Source organism: Alosa pseudoharengus, unplaced genomic scaffold, assembly GCF_046254945.1.
Source record: "Alosa pseudoharengus isolate Yale_2024_CS ecotype anadromous, Long Island Sound unplaced genomic scaffold, YU_APseudo_1.1 YU_APseudo_1.1_scf_6, whole genome shotgun sequence".
Taxonomy (NCBI): Eukaryota; Metazoa; Chordata; class Actinopteri; order Clupeiformes; family Clupeidae; genus Alosa; species Alosa pseudoharengus.
Window position 1 is genome coordinate 18320135 of NW_027468848.1, and position 22610 is coordinate 18342744.

The 22610-nt window shown below is 47.5% G+C and overlaps 1 protein-coding gene across 3 annotated transcripts; it reads right to left on the minus strand.

The window, feature by feature from the left end:
• Nucleotides 1-1113: 1113 nt before the first annotated feature.
• On the minus strand, nt 1114-22464 carry atosb (atos homolog b). Of its 3 annotated transcripts, none has more exons than XM_076270054.1 (12): nt 22108-22464; nt 20463-20517; nt 13691-13860; nt 8305-8497; nt 7710-7861; nt 5872-7245; nt 4750-4808; nt 4154-4253; nt 3523-3681; nt 3125-3193; nt 2494-2699; nt 1114-2344 (listed from the first exon to the last, which is right to left on the minus strand). In XM_076270054.1, the coding sequence occupies exons 6-12, from the start codon at nt 7039-7041 to the stop codon at nt 2191-2193; spliced, it is 1917 nt and encodes a 638-aa protein (XP_076126169.1). In that variant the 5' UTR covers nt 7042-7245; nt 7710-7861; nt 8305-8497; nt 13691-13860; nt 20463-20517; nt 22108-22464; the 3' UTR covers nt 1114-2190. The 3 variants fall into 3 exon arrangements, with proteins under 3 accessions (XP_076126169.1, XP_076126170.1, XP_076126171.1); XM_076270055.1 differs by having other exon boundaries at nt 7710-7909; XM_076270056.1 differs by lacking the exons at nt 20463-20517; nt 22108-22464 and adding an exon at nt 14484-14592.
• Between the last annotated feature and the right edge of the window lie 146 nt (nt 22465-22610).

A 22610-nucleotide genomic window follows, 5' to 3' on the forward strand; every position in this document is an offset into this window, starting at 1 on the left:
AAGACTTGCATACATTAAGCTATGTAAACATAAGACTTGTTTTTGGCACCAACACAACACACAAAACTCTGGGAAAATCTGTTTAATTATGGATTGTCGTTTTCAGGTGCAAGGTTTTATTAAAGCCTTCTTGGCACCATAAAAAATGGTTGTGTACGTTTTTGAGATCCTTTAATGAAAGCCCTTCCAGTTGAAAGGTATTTGGCTGCCGGTGGTTCAGCCTCTCTGTGTTCTGAGCCCTGGGTAAGATGAATAGGTGGTTGATCGCGGCGGGCTTTTGTGGACGCCTATTGTGTCCACGTTGGGAAGTGCTGTATTTGCTCAGCATGGCATGAATTATTCATGCCTCTCTGGGTTGTGAGGACTTCTCTCGTTCTCAGGCACCCCGGCATCCCCTCACCCCTCCCCACCTCTCTCCGCTCCTCTGTTTCTCATCTCGGACCAGAGCAGATCCGGGGGTTCACACTGGGACTGTCACCCCCGCCCCACCCTCCTTTCAACTAAGCTCTAAAAGTTTATTGTGCTGGTTACATTATTTAGGACTCTCCACAGGCCCAGCACATTAACTCCCTCTACAGACTCTGCATTATACATGAGGAGAATGTTTAGACATGATCCACCACCCCCCCCCCCCCACTTCCTTCCCCCAAGCCTTACTTAGAGATGGGATTTAATCACCTCAAGTTCTCTCACATGGGAAAGTGGGACTGTGCTTGCAGCAAATTTGGCAGATGAAAATCTCATCAAACCTGCGTCAATAGTGAAGCGCTTGTAAAGTTGGTTTTAAATGGTAGGAAATGCACTCTGTGGCAGGGAGGGTGTGTGGACGTCATGCCGCACACATGCCTGAGGCGTCAGTGCTGGCGATCATGAACACAGTCTGTACTGAACCTCATGAGGTATTAACACCTGAAGAATGAACAGCTGAACAGGGGAGACTAAACATGGAGTCATCCACAAAAACACAATCAGCCAGGGTGTCCTCGCAAGTCGCAGAGTTTAATCTTTTTAAATATACATATACAACTTTTTTGTTTTGCATTTAAATACCCCCATTACCCCCCCCACACACACACACACTTCCCTCCCCAACCCCTCTCCTTCCCTCCCTCCCTCTCACTCCCTTTCTACAGGCAGAGCACTCCAGACATCCCTCCGTCCTCACGGACACCAAAGTGCTCACCCCCCGCTAAGAAAAATCACACCTTCTATTGTGCAGCATATTGCTTTTTTTTTTTTAAGACAATTTCGAACATAAATTAATTACTACGGCTTGTGTCTGCTCCCCATGTTTGCTTGTTTGGACTGTATGTAACAGCATTGAGTCCTTGAGAGCAGTGGAGTGTCCTTCAGTCTGTCTACACGCATTGAGAAAGGTGGGACTCAGACAGGGGAGACCACCCCACCCCCCCCCAAAAAAAAAAAAATGGATTCTCCTTGCTCTCCCCCTCACACCCCAATATAATCCATGCCTGGAGGTCTTTAAACGTCTGTTGCATGAAGGTGTACTCTGTCGTTTGTGGAGCTCCATAACCTGTGCCACAGCTGCGATGACTTCCCTTTCCAAGAATAAGAACCAGGGATATGGAAGGGAGTCCAAGGCTCACTCAAAAGGTCCATTCATGCTGATGCCCCCCCTTCACGATTCAACTTTTTTTTTCTTTCTCCGTAGATGCATGGGAAAAAGTCACTGAAGCCTATCACTGCATATTTGATTGGATCCCACTGTGGCAACAACGACTGTGATTGGTCCACGATGAGGCGAGGGGGTGGGTGCACACAGAGTGAAGGGCAGATACTTACTGTGTGAAGTTACGGCACTAGAGGAAAACTCAGTCTAGTCACAAGGCATGCACAAACACTGAACTCAAAAGTGGAGTCTCCATGAGTGAGTGTGATATGCATTTGTATGTAAGTGTGTGTGTGTATGTGTGTGTGTGTGTGTGTGTGTGTGTGTGTGTAAGGATTCAAGTCAGCATTAGTCCTCTGTGTGTGTGCATGAGTTTGCACCTGCACCAAGCAAGCAAGAATGTCTGTGTCTGTGTGTTTGCCTCTGCATTCATTTGTGTGTTTTTGTGTGTGTGTGTAAGGATTCAAGTCAGCATTATTCCTCTGTAGTCCTATTAGTTGGAGCCGTCTTTCTGTAGGGTTCCTGCCTGCGCTAGGCAGGACAGGCAGTGCTGGAGAGGATCACACGCGTGGGGAGTACTTGGGGTTTCTTGGCACCTCGGTGAAAGATTTCAGCTCGTAAGGAATCCCTGTGTCCACTTCAATGGATTTTCGGGAGAATAGCAGCCGGATATCATTGTGCAAGTAGATTTTCCCAGATTTGGAACTCTGGAATCTTGGGTTGGAAAAAAACAAAAACAACAACAACAACAAAATTGTTAATACATGGTTAGTTTGGATTCTATTTTTAAATGCTGCAATGCCGTATGATGCCAGACATCAAGCCACACACTGAATGAGAAGTAAAACAAAAGAAATATGTACCTGAGGTGTATCAAGTAGCAGAGAATCTTCTTCCTGTCCACCTGTACGTCCTCGGTCGGGCCCGCCTTCTCTGACCCCTCCCCCTCGTCCACGGGTACCAGGAAGATGCGGTGACGCAGGAAGGTCATGTGATTGACAGGCATGTCTCCAAAGTTGTACGTCACCAGGAACATTTTCACCACAGTTTTGTTGGGGTTGAATAAGGTCTGAAGGAGGAGAGGAGGACATGGCATTACTATTTACCCCAGAGATCAGTGTAAAGAACTAAACAAACAAACACGCCCGCACGCACGCATGCAGGCTACTGCTTCTTCTTTGGCTTTTATTACTGAGCACCCCACCAAAAAAAGAAAGAAACTGGATGTGCGGTGTAAAAAGATAACGCTTGTATCGTGAGTATAAATATATATTAGAGGGCTACTAAAATCAGCACATGATATCAGATAGCTTTTAAAACCTGGACATGGTATCAGCATCACAGTTAACTGTGTCCTGAACTACACAAACATATTAATCTTATCTTATCGCTTGCGGTGCTCATAACCCAGACATTAGTCCGATGATTAATTCCTGCATAACGTGACACTGTCTGACCATTTCTCTGTCTGCTGCTAATGGTGCAATCACTCACCACTTGAATGGTCCCTGCTTTGGGCACACTATATCCCTTTTTCCCCAGTGGCTCCAGGGAGATCACACCCTGTGACGGGGACAATGACAGGTGAATGACAAGCGGAACAAAGACAAACAGATCACTTTTACATGGACATCACGTAACATGTTCAGCTCACACAAACGATAAGATGATAACTTTCAGAACAGAATAATGCAGAGGATAGGATAACGTTTAGTGACCTCAGAAGAAGACCGATTCACATGCTGTAAGTTGTGTGCCCTCACGCATCTACACAAAACACACACATACACACACACACACACAGACACACACGCACACACACACACACACATACACACACACGCACACACACACACACACATACACACACACACACGCACACGCACACTTACTAGGAAAGGTGATGGTGCACTGTGCTCTGAGATATCGTAGTAGGTGACCTGAACAGGCAGCGTAGCATGTTGGGGGCAGTAGGAGCCACTGGCCCCAATCTCAGCAGTGAAGCCCTCGATCCGCCCCGACGGGGAGAAGCGCCCCTTCAGTATGGACTCCTGCTCAGCCACACGACGGGACAGAGGACGTGGATTAGTGTGGGTTGGTGTGGTCACTGGCAACTTAGCTCTGTGGTCACTTGTGAAGGTGAGATAAAAGCTTCTAGAGACTCCCTATAGACAATCCCTTTACCACGGATTAAAATTCATTATTTATGTGTTCCAGCAGCCTACATGTGTAAGACAGGAACAGACACGCTAGTGAATATTATTTAAAAATATTTTTTTCCTACTATACTATGAGTAAAAACAACAATTCACTATGCTTTGTGGCCAGTTTACACATAAAGACAGTAAAAGTGAGTAAAGAAATATGATACAAGTCTGTGTGGTGACAATTATAAACATTTGCATGTGAGTGTATCGCCTATCTATACTATATATGTGTGTATGAGTACATGATAACTATGTACTGTTAAGTGTGTGTGTGTGTGTGTGTGTGTGCGTGTGCATGCGTGTGTGTGTGTCGTACCTCAAAGTTGCCCAGGAGTGAGCGGCTAATGGAGGAAGAGGGCCAGACGGCTCGAGTCGAGTGACAGTTGTCCGTCCGCCGGCCACTGCGCAACTGGCGTCTGGTAAGGGCAGCAGGACACACAGATCACAAACAAGGACATCTCTGAAAAATCTCCAATGCATCTCAAGACTTCACAACAAACAACCAAGGAACTCCATGAACATTTATCAGTTCTACAAATCCTAGCAATTAGGGTCAGGTCTAACTTTCTGTGATGACGCAAATTTGGCATTAGGTTCCGTGACGGCTGCCATTTACTAAACAGTTGCAAGATGGTGTTAGGAGCTGTATATTTGATAATGAAAATGTAAAAAAATATTTTATGCGTCCAATTTTTCCTTGGATTTTTAAAACGTTTTGCATTCATATTACATCGTTTTGAGCACTCCTCCACATCAACACAGATTCAAAAAACCTGTAGTTTAATACACGGTACCAGTTTAAATAAATGAACAACACAACACAATAAGCCAACCCCATAGGAAGAACTGGTCATTATTCCGACTGAAATTACCTCCTTTCAGATGATCTAGAGTTAAAGAGCAGAAACTTACGATTTGAGCCTGATCCCACTTTTCAGTCTTCTTCCTGATCGGGTACAGTCTGGGGCACCCTGCCAAGCACAAGCCCAGAGTAATATGTATGAGATTATATATGTTAGTCATTAGTCACCTCTCATTTACCATCATCATCAATTATCAAAAACACTGCTCTATACAAAGACACAGATACAAGCTGACACATAAAACAAAACATTAGACACAGATACAGATAAGAGCATGATCACATCAATAGGACAGAATTGCTCCTTTCTTTCCGTTCTGCGTCTTTACTCACAGGTTGTGGAGGTGTGGACTCTGGGTCCCAGGCACAGCTGTAGTCTAAGCTGCCCATGGCCTCCCTGAGCCACTCTCTGTCAGCTAGGCCTTACTATCAGCTGTGGTTCAGCTCCACTGAGCATGGTCCAGCTCTCTCTCTCTCTCTCTCTCTCTCTCTCTCTCTCTGGCTATCTGCAGGCTATGTCTTTCTCTCTCATTCCTTTCTCTTATCTCTGCCTATCTGCTCTCACAGCGTCCCCTCCGTGCCGTTCTATCTGTGGGACAAGCCTTCGCCCGGTTCCTGTGGAGGGTCCCATCAACCATGCATGTCCTTGCACGCAACGCCTTCACCTCTCCGCCTCCCACAGAGCACTGGGTCCGTGAGCCCAGTGTGGGGGAAAAAAAGAGAGAGAGAGAGAGAGACATACTGCATCAGCTCTCCGGGCCACCAACCAAGCCCCCAAAGTCTTTCTGGAACAGAATATGATATGTTCCAACGTGGACCCAGAAAAAGCCGTGTGTTTTGTGAGGTGGTGCGAAAGCACACACCTGATGAACAATGGGGCGCTCAATAGGCTTTATTCTGGACTCCACTCATTTCAACCACTGGACAAAAAAAGTAAAGAAAAGAGTTTGCATCACTCTTTTCCACTTTCCACGTCCATTTATCAATCTTTCTTTCTCCCTCTCTCTCTCTCTCTCTCTCACACACACACACACACACACACACACACACACAGGGCCTCATTCCTTCCTAGAAGTTTTAGGCAGCTTTACGTTTCTGTCCCTTCTTCCTTTTCCCTGTTCTCTCTCTACCCGTGGTGCAGTGGAATCGTGCGGTGGCATTAGCACACTTACCTTGTGGTGTTGGCGGGCTGAGGGCAGCAGGTGGTTCCAGAAGGGCGCGGCCTTGGCGTCGGTGCTCCGGCAGGAGGCCAAGCCCAGCCCTGGGGCCAGCAGCGCCAGGCGGCTCCTCTTGGAAGTGGACGGGCCCTCGTCCTCGGAGCAAGACTCCCCCGTGTCGCTGGACGACAGCAGCTTCTTCTTGGCCGGGCAATGGGTGGACAAGGATGACTTGGAAGAGGAGGAGGGGGACGACGGCCGGGGGTCGACGACCGGCGTCTTCTCCGAGGAGTGGGCGCCGTTGGAGGGCACACCGTTGGTGGCCGTGGGCAGCACCCTGTGATCGGGCGGGGTGGACTCCAAGCTGGCCGCCCACTCCAGAGCCTCGGAGAGCCTCTTGGGGCTGGCGGAGGGGAGCGGGGGGCTCGGGCTCCGTGCGGAGACTGTGCAGGAGCTGCCCTGCTCGACCGCGGCCGAGGTCCCGTTGCTGGAGCCCTCGCTGTGCGGCGGTGACCCGATGGAGTGGGCCGGGGCGTCGCCTCCCGGAGGCGGTTCGGGGCTGAGCACCGGGGAGACGCCGCTGGCATCGCCCGTCCGGAAGACGTCGACCATCGGTGGCGACTTGGGGGAGAGCGGCGCCCAGGCGTCGGGGACCGGCCGGTCGTGGTTGTGCTGGGCAGGCCGGCGGGCAGGGATGGAGTTGTAGGTGGGGGACATCGGGGGCTGGGGCCTCGGAGGGGTCCGGGCCGCGGGGCTCTCTGGGTCTCTATTGTTGTTATTATTATTACACTCGAGCAGGGCGCAGGAGTAGAACGGCTCCGCGGACGTGGATCCGCACAGCACCTCGGCCCGCGGGACGTCCACGTCCTCGTCCTCCGCCGTGGCCTCGTGCAGCCGCTTGTGGGCCAGCGGGTTGACCGGCTCCTCCAGGCTCCTCTTCAGCCCCACGCGGGACGCCCGCTGCCCCTCGCCGACCTCCGAGTAGCCCCCTCTCTGCGAGAAGATGGACAGCTGGTACACCTTCTGGAGACGGATCTCCTCCTCCCCGAAGGGCCTGGGGACGCCGCTGCGCGCCCCGAGGTCGGGCCCCTCTGCTGGGGTGCTGGTCGGCGGCAGGTCCCCTTCTTGTGCTGGGAGCTGGACTGCGGGCTCCTTGCGAGCCAGCTCGACATGAATGTGACGCATGGCTCTGCTGTGTGTACTGAGCCGCTGGGACTTGGGCAGCAGGGCCTAGAGAATGACCAAGAGTTCTTGGAAGTGCAAATAGCCGGAGGTCCGGGTGAAGAGCGCTACAGTGTTACAGGAGCCCTGCTTTACAGAGTGGGATCCTCGCTACGCTCCCCTGTGGATAGCACAACAGTCTCTTTACAGTGCCTGGCCGTGTGGCACCTAAACACAAAGACAAAGATATATCAGTGTCATGTATGTTATAAACACAATGATCAATACCTACAATCAACAATGAATAACTACAATGGACGAGCCATGCCTATTTCTATGTATTTGTATTTTAATATAGGAGTTTAAAGGTAAAATGCTATGCTAAAACCACAAAGACATTAAGGGCACATGACCTAGTACACTATTGCTACAAGAAGCCTTCTGTCAAGTTTGTAGAAGCTTGATGATACACAAGGCAACTTTGTCGGCAGTGTTGCTGGGCAATAACCGAACTGGTTCCATGTGTTCTGATTGGATGATTGTGATAATCTATCTACTAATGATTAAAGTGCAACTAATGATTAAAGTGCTACTAAAGGGTAATGTGCCTGAACATACCCAGGAACACTGCCCAGCAACAGTGTTGAAAAAGTGTATTATTAGCTGTAGACTTCACAAATGCCCTGACCCACCTCTGTGTCGTCGTAGTTTGTGTCTGCACTCCAGGCTGCTCGGCACCCACCCCGGAGCTGTGCAGTGCCCGTGGCCCAAGCCTAACCCTGCTGCTCTTCCATCTCCAAGGCTGCCCTCCGAAGACCAACAACAGCATTCCCGGACAGACAGTCTAACGGCGGAGCACAGAGCAACCATTCAGTCAGCATGGATTTTATGGCTGTTTAAGGGTAAGGCAAAAAAAGCAGAGCTTAACTAGCAATTGCAATACAGTTGCATACAAAGGCAATTCACTCAACATAACTGCTTGGCTCAGACACACAGCCTAAAATGAAAAGTCTAAAGTCTGACTAAAGCCTGACAAAAGTCTGACTTATCTAATAACTAATGTCAAATCTATTTGCTAATTTAATACCATGAGGAAAAGAAATATTCTTAAACATTAATGGGTCATCTCAATACTACCAGATGCCACACAATAGCATTTGTCCATGCACAAGACACTTGTGTGACTTGGGGCTCTGTTGTCCATCATTTCAATTTCCCACAGCGTTGCCAAAGGCCAAGCAGCAGCCTCAAGACTGGCCACATGACCGGGGTGTCTGTGGAACTCACCCGAGGGCAAAGTGTCAATGAGGAGGCAGGGCCTGCAGAGGCAGCGCTGGTGAACGGGTAGCGGGGTCAGTCTCTCTCCTGCGGTTCCTCCTGCGCGATGGGGCCAGCGGCCTGGCACGCCCCTCCTGGGCACCTGGGCGTGGGGGGCACCTCAGCGGCTGCATTGCGTCTCAGGCATTCCAGTGAGTGAAGCCTAGGCAGGAGAGAGAGACAAATCAGGGTCAGAGGTCACGCTCATACGCCCAGCCTGTGTTCAAGACATCTGCTATACACTAGACACAATTATGCACTATCTGTTAGTTAGTTACAGTAATTTCCTGTGTATTAGCCATATTGTGTATAAACCGCAGGACAGTGTTTTATTGAGGTTAAAAAAAATAAAACCATATTAATACCATTAACTGCCCCCGTGTATTAACCTCATAGCTGAAGAAATTTTGCAAAATCAATGTATAAAGCGCGGCTAACAGTTGGGAAATTACAGTAGCCTGTTGGTTTATTGTCCCCTTGGGAAAATTCATTTTCACAGATCAGAGATTCATCCACACATCCTGCTCCACATCACCAAACACAGTGGAGTTGGAGACATCACATGACTTCAGACTTCAGACATGAAGTGACATATACCCATGGAAAACACACAACCCTGATTTTGTTGAGTAGCTGTTTAATTGTATGGGAGATGACACGTACGTGAAGTTTCCTACAAAATAAAGAGCAGTTAGCAATGTGTTGGCGACATGCTCAAGTGCTTCATGTGCAGCCATTCCACAGATGCCTATTATCATCCATGAAGACGCATGGAACACTTCTGTGTCTCGTCCTTTTCATTAGACAGCTCCCAGCGACTGCTGCTAGTTCAGCCACACTGCCCTGGAGTCAATCAATTGACAAGCTGATGAAATCACGAGCTGAGGAGTCAGAGGTCCCTGATCCCAGTCGATCAGATCAAATCAATCACTGACAGTCAACAACTGGCCAAACCACTGGAAGTCAGTCCCTGATAAGATTGGAAACCATATTCATGTGAGCCCATCTAGGACAAAGGTCCCTTAAGGCACTATTTACATCAGGTCAGCTGAGTGGCCAATACGTTTGGCGGACAAGGACTAAATTGACACCATGTGACTTGAAATGACTGGCACAAACATCAGTGTCTTTGTGACAAAAATATGACCTGATCAAGGACATGAGGTAATAAGGAAGGCAAAAATACAACAGAGTCTTTGTAAAGCCTCAGAGTCTTTGTATAGTCAGGACAAAAACAACAAGACACTGCCATAACAAACACAGTGATGTAAGAATGTCAAAATGAAGGCACTTTTCCAGGCTAAACAACAATCCTTAACACTGAACACATATTAATATCCACATAAAATATATATGCAGCAAATACAGCAAAACAAATGTATCAGGGATGTATTTTGTTTCCACCTTGACATGTAGCACTACAGCACCGTACTGATGCTTCAGCAGATTGCACATTTCTAGCAACTTCTGTGCAATTCAGTTACGTCATCACAGATCATCATTTCTAGATTATGTGTCACAGTCTGTCGTCACCTAAACCGCAACAGCTGCCAAGCCCTGCTCGTGCAACTCCATATCGGCACACTGTTACGACAAAAATACATTTCCCCATGTAAGCTTAACAAGCAAGAGAGAGCAACAAGCAAGAGATTAGATGTTGCAGTATGTGGTACAAAGGATTCAGCTAAAATGTAATGGCCAGGCAGAGGAGATCTAAATGGTTGAGTGAGAGAGAGAGAGAGAGAGAGAGAGAGAGAGAGAGAGAGAGAGAGAGAGAGAGAGAGAGAGAGAGAGAGAGAGAGAGAGAGAGAAGGGGAAGGAAACTGGTTGAGTGGGTGTGGGAGATAGAAAGCTGACTTTGGCTCTGTTGCAGCGTGTGTGACATCACTGAAAGTCACATTGCTGCCCAGCTGTTATAAAGTGGGTCATATTCACAGTCCTAGACTACACAGCTGACCAAGTTATGTCACGGTCAGAACAGTTCACGGCAAAAAATCAGTGTGAAGGATTATTACAGACACATAACCACCGGTCTCTGAGTCAATAACTAATCAATGGTAATAGCTATGTGTGCCTGTCTGTGCATGTTTGTGTTGCATGTGAGTGAACTGTGACAAGACAAAACCACCAAAAGATCACACACCAAGCCACTAATATGAGAAAAAGAAATTGTGTTGTGAGAAAAAGAAATTGTATTGTGTTAATTGCACAATACTGAACATGTCTATCAACACCTAGCTGCCAGGCTGGTCTGCCATCTGTTTCCACACCAGCAAGAACAGCTCCAGTTGCTTCAGACAGTGACTCATGCCTGGCAACTTCCCTTTGATGTATTTAAGTCATTTACTGACGCAGAGTGTCTGTATGCATGAACTGAATTAAACATAGAACACACACTAAATACAATATGATTGTCTAACAATAATACCCTTTGTGTGTTTGAGAGTGTGTGTGTGTATGTGTGTGAAATGACAAACCTCAAGAGATCATCCCCCTGTGCTCTCTCTCCCTCTCATACACACACACTCCACTACACTGTATTTACTCAAAGTCCCTTGGCTTCCAGATGGGGTCTGTGGAGGGAAGGAAGGTGAGGGCTGAGGGGGAGGGGCAGGGGCAGGGCAGGGCTGGAGTATTTATTGTCACTTTGGTGGCAAACAGCTAATGAGGCAGATCTCCACAACACCACAACAGCCCAACCTGTTTCTTTATCTCTGTTCACCTGAGCTCTCTGCTCTGCTCTGCCAGGGCACATTACGCCTTCAGAGGCCAGCTGTAAGACTGTTGAACACTTCCTGAACTGCTGACGCGACGTCCCTCGAATGCACCAAGAAGGGACCGATAAAGACGCCCGATTTCTTATCTTGGGAGAGGAATCCTGACTTGACTCTTTTGGCCTCATCAGAGTTCAATGACACTCATTTTGCTCCTACTTAATTTGATATTATGCTGGCGACAAGTGACACAGGCTGGAACTTTTGATTTCAGAAGAGGCTCTGTGATATCAGAGAACCTCTGACTCACTGACATCTTCATACTTCAAGGCTGCCAGTTAGGAGTACATTCAGCTAGTTTGCTCACGCAGCAGTTAGGAGTACATTCAGCTAGTTTGCTCACGCAGTAACTGAGACGAGGTGTGGGGAGGCGGTGTGGGGCTCTTCTGTTTTTGCACAGACTGCACAGCAGTGTAGAGCAAAGAGGCTGGAGGAGAGGGGAGGAGAGGGGAGGAGAAAAGTGGGGAGGAGCGCTGGTGGAGGTGCTGGTGGGGTCGTGGCGCCCATTTTATTTTCAGCCGTGCAGCTCTCTCTTACTGCGGTGGGTCATGTGCCTGGGTCGGCTCTAAATAAGACCTCACAGACAGTCTCATGCTCACCTCGGCAGCATCGCCGGCAGTGGCCACTGCGTGAAGACACTTGTTGCTGGAGGGGGTTGGCGAAAGAGAGAGAGCGCCTGGGTCGGAGCAGAGGGCAGCTGGCTGGGCTGGGCTGCGTTAGGCTTAGCTCGTGGTCAGGCTACTGTCAGTGGGAACATGTGTTGTTTTTTTGCTTGGTTGTCTTGGTTCTTTGTGTTTATTGTTAGAACAGGAAGTTAACTGTCCAGTGCCAGCAAACACAATGCAGGGTGCAACCTCGGATTTCTTGGAGGAGTACAAATGCACACACACACACACACACACACACACACACACACACACACACACACACACACACACACACACACACACACACACACACACACACACACACACACACAAACGCAGCATGTGCACACACATACACACACACAGTCTAATTAGGGTAAAGGTGCAAGTCTAACCCTTAGAATAGATTTTTCAGGTGTTGAATTCAGTGACATTAGTTGTGTTCCCATATTCACATACAGGGTCAAGGATTGTTTGAAGAGGAAAATATTCTTATTATTTTTCCAAACTTCATCTGATTTCAATTCTTTTACCACTGTGCTCTTACACACAGAGCTCTAATGACTCCTGAAGTAAACCACATCCATTCAGACAAGCTCACCTGAAACACAAGCTGGCAAAGAGCATGCTCACGTGCACTCAACATCTATATACGCAGATACTCAAGCTATTCACCAGAGGCAAAGTACACGCGAGATTAAAACACACACACACATACAGACACACACACACACACACACACACACACACACACACACACACACACACACACATACACACACACACATACACACACACACAGTCACACGCACACACAGTCACACACACACACACACAGTCACACACACACACACACACACACAGTCACACACACACACACACATACACACACACACATACACACACACACAGTCACACGCACACACAGTCACACACACACACACACACACACACACACACACACACACACACACACACACACACACACACACAGTCACACACACACACACACACACACACACACATACACACACACACATACACACACACACAGTCACACGCACACACACACACACACACACACACATACACACACACACACACACACACACACACAGTCACACACACACACACACACACACACACACACATACACACACACACATACACACACACACAGTCACACACACACACACACACACACACACACACACACACACACACACACACACACATGAGATAACATTAAAAGTCACATCAATCCCAAGAAAAAGCCTTGCATAGTCAGCTGGCCCAGAGCTGAACCCCACCCAGCCTACACATGCTGTCCGACAGGAGGCTTGTGAGATAACAGACGCCTGCCTGCCTGCCTGCACTGAGTCCAATGCCTGAGGACTGTGCTTCTGACACTGAAGCACGGCGAGGCCATTTAAAGAGCCTCTATACCCAGGACTTCCTGTCTCATTTCGCACACGCTCGTGTGAATTTCACACCCAAACAACGCTAAACAAGCACACATGCATCTGAGTGGAGATAACCACACAGCCGCCGGAGTGGTGGAGTTAAGCTATGTTAGTCGAGAAATTGGTATTTCAGTGAGTTTTTGTGGGGCGTTCATTTGCTGGCAGAAGAGAAAAGTAGGAGAGCAAAGAGAAAATGTTGTAACGCAGGCATTAGCAATGACTGCATTCCAAACCACTGGATCCCATGGGATTGGAAAATATATAAAAAGGTGAATCAAATGATTCAATGAGTCTCTCTCTCTCTCTCTCTCTCTCTGACTCTCTATCTATCTCTCTCACTCTGTCTTCCTGACAGTCAGAGAGAAAGAGAGAGAGAGAGAGAGAATGCGAGAGATCAAGAGAGAGAAACACAAACAAAGACATGCATACACAATCAGTAAGCATATGACTACACCACATGTCTAAGACTTACCCTCCCAAAAAGCCTTCAAAGCCCTCCTTGCCCTGCTGTGTTTGCCTCTGTGTGTGTCTGCTGTTGTTATTCTGGCCTAGGCTCCGTGAGGCTTGAAGACTCTTGCAGGCAGTTGCATGTAGCAGGTTGCTCTTTCAGTCTTTCTTTGCTTCCTCCCCCCGGAGAGCTCTCTGAAGAGAGAAAACAGAGAGAGAGAGAGAGAGAGAGTGAAAGAGAGAGAGAGAGAGAGAGAGAGAGAGAAAGGCAGAGAGAGAAAGGCAGAGAGACAATCCTCCGTAAAAAAAGGTTCTTGCTCAAATGCGTCCACAAGGCCTGACTGATTAGGCTGTTTATACTGTGGCAGCCCTCTCGCAGCTATTCTGGTATGCCCAACTCTGAAGCGCACACACACACACACACACTCTCTCACTCTAGCTCTCGTCTCAGCTCAGCCCTCCCCTTGCTCGCTTTCTCAAATCACTCGTGCAGACACACACACACACACACACACACACACACACGCACAAAAACACACACAGAAACGTTCTCCCACTCACAGTCTCTTTTTGGCACTTACCCACAAACTCTGTCACCCCACTGCCCCCCCCTGAACCCCTTAAAAACTGTCTGCAGCTCTTTTACCCCCCCCCCCCCTCGTCACCCAACCCAGCCCCTCCGTCTTCACCCCCAAATAACTTGAACACAATGAAAGCTGTTCACGCTGCCTTCTTATACCCCCACCTCTCTCTCCCACTCTCAGCACTCTCAGCACCCCCTCCAAGCCTCTTTCTCTCTCATTCTGTCACTCTCTCACCCGCTCTCTCTCCCTCTCCTCCTCTCTCGCTCTCTCTTCGTTGCCTTTTCAGCTCATTTCCTCCCAGCTGATACATTCAGGCGTGCCCGGTTGCTCAGTCAGCACTGAACGCATATATAGAGAGAGAGAGAGGGGAGGGGAGAGGAGGAGAGAGAGAGTGAGAAAAGCAGGAGATTCCTCGCACCCCATTGGACAGGGGGCGGGAGATCGGACACGATGGCGGCCGTCCCCATTGGCTGATCACCTTTGGGGAAAGTCAATTCTCCGCCCACCAGCCGGCCACCTCTACAGCAGAACACAGATAGGAACTGCAACCTCCAATACAGCCCATAGATATGCATGCACACACTCCATAGATATGCATGCACACACTCCATAGATATGCATGCACATACCGGTACATGTGTGTGCAAGTGTGCATATATACATGTTGTGCATATATACATATACACAAGTGTGCATAATGCATTTGTGTGTGATGGGCCTTCAGTCTCAGGTGAAGAGGAACCAGCTCTGCTCAGCTTCAGCATTCCACAGAGACGCTGCTGCTGCTGCTGCCTGCCTGTCTGTCTGTCTGCCCGGTGCCGTGGAGAGGAGATGCAAATGACCAACGCCACTCTCTCTAATCCTCCTACCCTGCAGCACCCCCACCACCCCACCGCCCTGGAGCACGGTGAACGCACATTTTCACACACACACACACACACACACACACACACACGTACACACAGAGGGTGGGGTGGGGGGCAGTGCACGTGGGCCTGTTCACACTTGCACCAGCTGAGCAGATAGAAGGGCCACTGTACACAGCTGAGAGCAGTGGTGATGTAAGCACTTTGGGCCAAAACATTATCAGCAGAGGAACAGAGGGCTGAGACTTCAGTGGTGCAGAGGGTGGAGAGGCACACAGTACCGGTGTGTGTGTGTGTGTGTGTGTGTGTGTGTGTGTGTGTGTGTGTGTGTGTGTGTGTGTGTGTGTGTGTGTGTGTGTATGTGTATGTGATATGCTGTGTGAGGTGGTGTGAGGTATGTGCTCAACAATGGCCAGGGCTATTTCAGTAAAGACTGTGCGTACTGTATGTGGCGAGCCAGATTAAAATGCCCTTACATGTGACCAACTATAGCAACATATGGGAGCTAGTTGGCATCACTGTTAATACAGCTGATGACATTAATATAGCAGTTTCATATGCAGATAAGATCACCAAACCAGGCACTTCACAGCAGTAGTCTTGTCTTTTACTAGAATAGCCCATACTGCTGACTCTAGAAGGCTTGTCAGACAATCATAATGGAGAATTTAAAACTAGCTGTGGTTTCAGAGTAGGTATAGCCTGGGTTTTCCCATGCTGCCTTACGTGCGCAATTTAATTCAGGCTGCTAGGCAGCCTGGATTCTATGGACTTCGTTTTCACCTCAACGAAGGAACCAATCACAGAACGGAGGGAGGGCAGCAAGACGATGACGACACACCGAAGCCGTTATGAGCTACGTACAAACGCATTTGATAGACATTCGTAGCGCCCAATAAACGGCATTCGTAAACCACGTTTCAAATACTAGAAAATGAATGTCTAGTTCCCAGACCCCATCTCAATGAGATGAGGTCTGACGTTAGCCAGGCTAGAGTAGGTACACAGAATGAACTACTTAACAAACATCTAATTAATTGATTGTGTCCTCTATTAATTAAGTATTCTCTTAGACAGGCGCTGAATCAGAGCACCATCTGTCTGTATGATGGGGAGAATACTGCCATTCTTGGATTCTTGCCTTTCCTACAAGAGACTTCTTTTTCAGTTTCTCTCTCTCTCGCGCGCGCGTGCGCGCATGTGTGTGTGTGAAAGTAAGTGTGTGTATGCGAGAGTGTGTGTGTCTGTGCTTGGGTTTCTGTGTGCATGCTTGAGGGAAAAACAAGTTCCACTTCTGGTATCTTTTTGCATTTCTTGCATTATATAAACCAACAAATCTCCAAACAGCCCTACAGAAACGGAAGTCAGTGTACTGGTCTGCATCACTCGTATATTGCTATTGCAATTGCTATTGGGTGTCACCCCTCTATTGAAAACATTCCTCTGCACAGTCAAAAGCACGTCTCCTTTAAAGAGCTCACCAGGCACGTCTATATATGGACTAACGGGGGCGTGGCCGCATACTAAACTGGCCTTGCCCCGTCCTGCCTCCATCTGTGGGTGTATGAGAAGAACACTGGCGTAAAGAAACAACCACAGCTGTTATCTTTCACACATATAGCTTAGGCCTACACACACACACCCAATGGTTAATGAAACCTTTTAACACTACTGGCCCATCCTTGACACACAGGAGTCACAAGCAAAAATTTGAAGGGGCAGTTTGGGGCTACTTTTCCTGACGCACTAAGGCTGGATTCCTCTGGGAGGGTGTCATGAGAGAGAGATTCAAAGGGCCACAGCCCAAACCTTTTAACAAGTGGGATCCAAAGGTATGCTGCCTGAGGCACTGCAGGGCAATTCTTTCTCACAGAGAAGGGCGGGCATGGCTAATACATGTCATGTTAATGGGCTACTACTTACACACACACACACACACACACACACACACACAGACACAGACATGCACACACACACACAGACACATACACTAGCACATTGAATGACATCTGTGTATGAAATGGGCTATATAAATAAACTTGACTTGACTTGACTAGGGAAAGAGTGAGTGTGTGTGTGAGTCAGTGATTGAGTGAGTATGTGTGTATGGAGAGAGAAAGAAAAGACAGAGAGAGAGAGAGAGAGAGAGAGAGAGAGAGAGAGAGAGAGAGAGAGAGAAGAGAAATCCAACGCCGAGTTTGGGGTGTGCTCTCGTGTCGTTCCGTGTGGTTCAGTTCCGCTCTGCTCTGCTCCAGTCTGGATGGAGACTTGGTGACAGTGCCTGGCTGCCAGCAGTGGGGAGTGGAATGCCCTGGAAGAACATGTGCCCTTTTCACAGAGCCCTGAGCTATGCGCTCCACACAGGAGGCATCCCACCAAAAGCTCTGCCTCCCTTTCACTTGTCTCTATTCATCCTTAATGCGCACGGATTTCGGGGGTCATTGTGCCAGACACGTTTCCCATAGAGTGACTCTGATCTCTTTTCCACCAAGGCCGTGCCAGTGCCGGCACCGGGGCGGTGGAAATGAGCTCTCTGTGCTCGGCAGAACACGAGGGGGTTGGCCAACATGAGCAGGGACATCATAGCAAGGCAGTTCCAACTCATGCTTGGCTGTTTGGATGTGTTTTTTTTTTTTATCCTTATTGGAACACAGTGTCTGTCTGAAGACTCAGATGGGAACTGATCTTCTATTAACCTTTTGAAAGAATACAGCAGAATGGAAAGGCAACCTCTGCCTGTGTGTGTGTGTGTGTGTGTGTGTGTGTGTGTGTGTGTGTGTGTGTCTCTCTCTCTCTCTCTCTTTCTCTCTCTGTCTCTCTCTGTCTCTCTGTGTGTGTGTGTGTGTGTGTGTGTGTTCAAGGTACACAAATTCAAGGACACTCTCAGAGGCTTCCAGTCATTTATCAGTGTCAGGCAGTGTGAGGAGTCTACAGGGACTGACCATCCTTAATTTCCTATGGCCATGACTCACTTGTCCCACATTATGCAAAGGGATTGGGGCTTAACCTATGTTCATGAGCGAGTTTCACATCTGCTGTGGACAGAAAGAGTAGAAGCAAAGAAAAAGAGGGAGGAAGAAAGAAAGAAAGAAAGAAAGAAAGAAAGAAAGACAGAAAGAGACAAGGCAAGAAAGAAAGACAGTCAGACAGTGAGTTCACAAAAGAAACTGGGTGAAGATCTCATGTATTAAATGTAAAACAAATTCAACCAGCTTTAGGTATATTTCAGGAAGAGGTAAGTGTACTAATGTATGTGTATTCCACCACATAGCCCACACACTGACAAGCACACACACATGTTCACACCACTAGCAGACAAATGTACAGTACTGTACATTCAGCCACCTGGACACATTCTCACACACACACACACACACACACACACACACACACACACACACACACACACACACACACACACACACACACACACACACACACACACTTAACCCAAGGACTCATCCTGGAGGCTTATCCTGGCTGGGGGAGGGGAAGATAGGCTAGCTGATGAAGGTGGACGTGGGGGCTGAGCTGGACTGGGCTGCGCTGGGTGACAGAAGAGGCTGGACCTGCTGACGGAGGAGCCAGATCCCTGCTGACCAAGGGCCCGGAGGCAGGAAAACGTGTCAGTGAAGAGAGAGAGAGAGGAGACGCAGTGGGGATCGGGGGAGGCGGCTAATCTGGTCTTCACAGAAACACCCGCCTCCAGAGAACAACAAACTGACACTGACAGGTTTCCACATTCTATGAGACAAGCAAAGACAGGAGAGGCCACCACATACACACACACGCACACACACACACACACACACACACACACACACACACACACACACACACACACACACACACGCACACACACACACACATGCTGCACATACACAGACCATTAGGTACAAACACATAAAAAACACTAAACCACAGTGCATACACATGTAATTACACCTTCCAGACAACTGAACAAGCTGCTGGACTGAATTTAATTTGGATTCAACCTGCTATATCATACTAAACCACAACCAACACAGATTAATCAAAGCAGACAAAGCAATCAGTTCAACTGAGAAAACATGCCATATCTTCTGATGTTGCTGTTAGCTAAACTCCTCTACCTTAAACCCTATGTCTTTATCAACCTTTGAGCAACAGCACGCCAACAATCCTCTGGAAAAAGAGAGAGAGAGAGAGAGTGCGAGAGAAAGAGAGCGAGAGAGAGAGAAGGGCAGGCTGTTTGCACTCCACACAAGGATCAGCTGGCTTGGCTCGGGCTCACCTCCGCTTCCAGCCCCGCTGTGGTTTGTGTTCGTTAGCAGAGGCACACAGAGGCTGCAGCCAAAAGCCAGCCTTTTGATTGTATGAGTGATTCAGAGGAGGCTCAGTCTCTCCCTCTCTCTCACACGCACACCCATACACATACACAGTTCACTGGTAGAGGAGACGAGAGGAGGGGGAGGGGGGTGGGGGGGGAAAGGAGGGGCATACAAAGACAGACAAGAGACTCTCACAGTCTCTCCCACAGACCACATGCATGTCAGTGCTCTTCTTTGTTGAGTTTAAAGGAAATGCTTTCCGACCAATTTCAGTTAGCATTTGCCGCTCGTAAGGTCAGCCCATCACATCTAAACAAATCCACTGAGATTTCTCAAGATAAAAACCGAATGCCCCCCCCCCCCCCCCCCCCCACACACACACACACACACATACACAAACCACCCTGCACATTCTCCTACTTTAATGCCTGACAGTGGATTGGGTCAGTGTTGGCATGCATGCCCTGGGAAATGAGAGTCTTTTAAAGGCCTCTGCTTTGCACAACTGCTTGAGTGACTCTGAGGCAGAATAATGTAGGCTACTGCTGCCTGGCTGTGGGATGAATGCAGTAAGGAAGCCCAGTGTGTGTCCACATCTGAGACACAGACTGTCTGAATATGTCTTGTCTCCAACGGCATAAAGGGCTTTATTATGAGCATCTCATAAGCGGTCAGTCAGACCCTTCACCCCAGTCAATTTGTGTGCCGTTTGAACATTCATGATGAGGAACATGAGAAGAGAATAGAGGCTCTGCGCTTCCCATTTAGAGAATGACTTTAGGGCTTTGCATGCTATGAGGCTGTGGCATTATCCACCTCAATGAGATTAAATGCAGATTAAACATTGTAAATGAGATCCCATCTATCTCGGCTAAAGGTATAGGTTTTATAAGGATCAAATTATTTTACATCATTGACTTATAAAAGATGCAGTGGCCTATACAATTGCTTAGCAATTGCTTTTTATTGATAGTCTATCATGCTTAGCAATTGTATACCTGTTCACATGTAAAGAAATGTAAAGAGCTACAACTTACCAAAAGCAACTGATCAATGGAATAGGTTCAGTGCACTCTTCAGATATGGCCAGTCCTGGTGTGTTTGGCAAAGATGGAAGAAAAAAATGGAGCACATGAGTCCGTGGGTCATACTTATCCAACCAAGGCAGATTAGGTACATTCAAGGACAGGTACACAGTGATACTGACTGAACCATACACAGGTGAGAAAATACCATAAGGGACTCTTGGTATTCACAGTGGTACATTGTTTGGGTCATATCACTATTAGACTAAATGCTCTTTCTTAATGCATGACAACAATGCAGGACATTATCAAACAAAGATAGCGAGATGTATGCCCATTGAAAAAGAATAACCACCCTTTCAACAAAAGGGGCAGAGCTGGTTTTCAGTGGCATATGCCTACTAAAATAGGCTACCATTCTAATAAGCATTATTTACCCTGATTTCAATCACATTTTTGTAAGGCTTTTACTTTCATGTGAAGCAACAAGAAGTATTTTCTAGCATACACACACTCAGTCAACCAGCAAATACCCTCTATGGTGGATTACTCAAGAGAAGCAAATCATTTATAAGCTCGACGTCATCATGATAGACTATCAATAAAAAGCTCTCCTGTTTTACAGGACAATGGGAGAGGCTTTGTAGCCTTGACTAGGAATGACTAGTGTGCCATGCATGAGGTGTTCTGGTCATCCAAGAACCTGCACGCCTACTTCAATGACGGGCAGATCTCTTCATGCACAAAGCAAATACAGCCTTGGCGATGACTTTGTGGGTATGGCCCATGCTCACTCAGTACAGTGCCATAATTAGGATAAGGTACAAAACGAGGATTATCATATGGCAGCAGAACATTCGAATTAACTTAAGGACGACAACCTTAGGCTCCTAGTTAAATCCCCGATCAGTTATGCACAAGGTTAAGGCTTACAGCGTGGATTGTAGCCTACACACCCTTTCATGAAAGGACGTTGGTTTAAGAATTAATTCATAGGCTATTTCTTTACATCATTGCACTACATTATTCACTGCAAACAGACAAATAAGTGAGCATGCTATGTCTTTATGTAAGACTGCAACGGTGTTGCAGGAATGTAGAATAATCACAGACAAAGCGAAGAAACGCCCCCTGCGTATGAATAGCAGGCTATGGGTACAAGTAAAACCCATTGTGGGGACTATGTTGTAGCGTATATTGCAGATCTGGTGGCGACCACATCGGCCTGTCATTGTTTGACGAGAAAAAAAAACCCATAATGTTATAACTTAACTTAGCCTACCATTTATAATAGGCTACCCAATGCCTTTACATCAATCTGATCCTATAGATGCTATCCGTCTAGTCAAGTCAACGCATTATGCACGACCAACGGTTAATGTTAAAATTCAGAATTTCAAGGTGGTTGCATGACATTATTAATGTTAACGTTAGGCCTACTTGATTTAGGCTTATCTGGATCCTATGTAGCTGATCATAGGCACCGAGAAAGTGTCTTTTTATTGTGACATTTGCTAGGTTATATTGCGAAAGATGTTACGTTACTTTGAGAAGCACTGTCTGGCCTAGACAGTTACGTTAAAGGGAAACCCGTATAAAGACATAAAACACACAACAAAAAACATTCACCCAAACGGTAATAGAAGCCACCACTTACCAGGTATATCAGACGAGGTCAAAATGCGCGAATGCAATACACTGATTAAGATAGCAAACCGTAATGCACTCCCACCGCCTTTGTAGCAAGTTTGCCCTTATATTTTTGTTCTGGTAGACTGGTCGCTGCTGCCTCGATCGAATGTATAACAACTGAACTGAACTGTCAGTATTTAAATTCCAACAAGCTTAACAACAATGTAGGCCTATCGTCACCGAGTTGGGATGTCGCCTGAAATATTCGGAAATATCGATGGCTCTGATAGTAAATGATGGTGTGAAGAATCCTTTCTTCTGTAATGTCACTCTCGACAGCAGTAAAGGCTTGTCCCCTTGGTATTTTCTCTGTTCCTCTGAGCCCTCGCCCTATGAAAATTATGCTATCTCTTTAAAGAAGTATGCTTCCGGGGTCTACTGAAAAATGCACAGAGGGCGGGTTTAGCGTACAGCTGGAGATCTGTCATTAATCTGATTCGTTGTTTGGATCGAGACATCCAATAGAAT

Coding starts and splice junctions, on each gene's coding strand:
- atosb (XM_076270054.1), bottom strand. CDS start 7,041: ATGCGTCACATTCATGTCGAGCTGGCTCGCAAGGAGCCCGCAGTCCAG. Junction 4,254..4,749: donor AGTGGGATCAGGCTCAAATC/GTAAGTTTCTGC, acceptor TGCCCTTACCAG/ACGCCAGTTGCGCAGTGGCC. Junction 3,194..3,522: donor GTGCACCATCACCTTTCCTA/GTAAGTGTGCGT, acceptor TCCCCGTCACAG/GGTGTGATCTCCCTGGAGCC.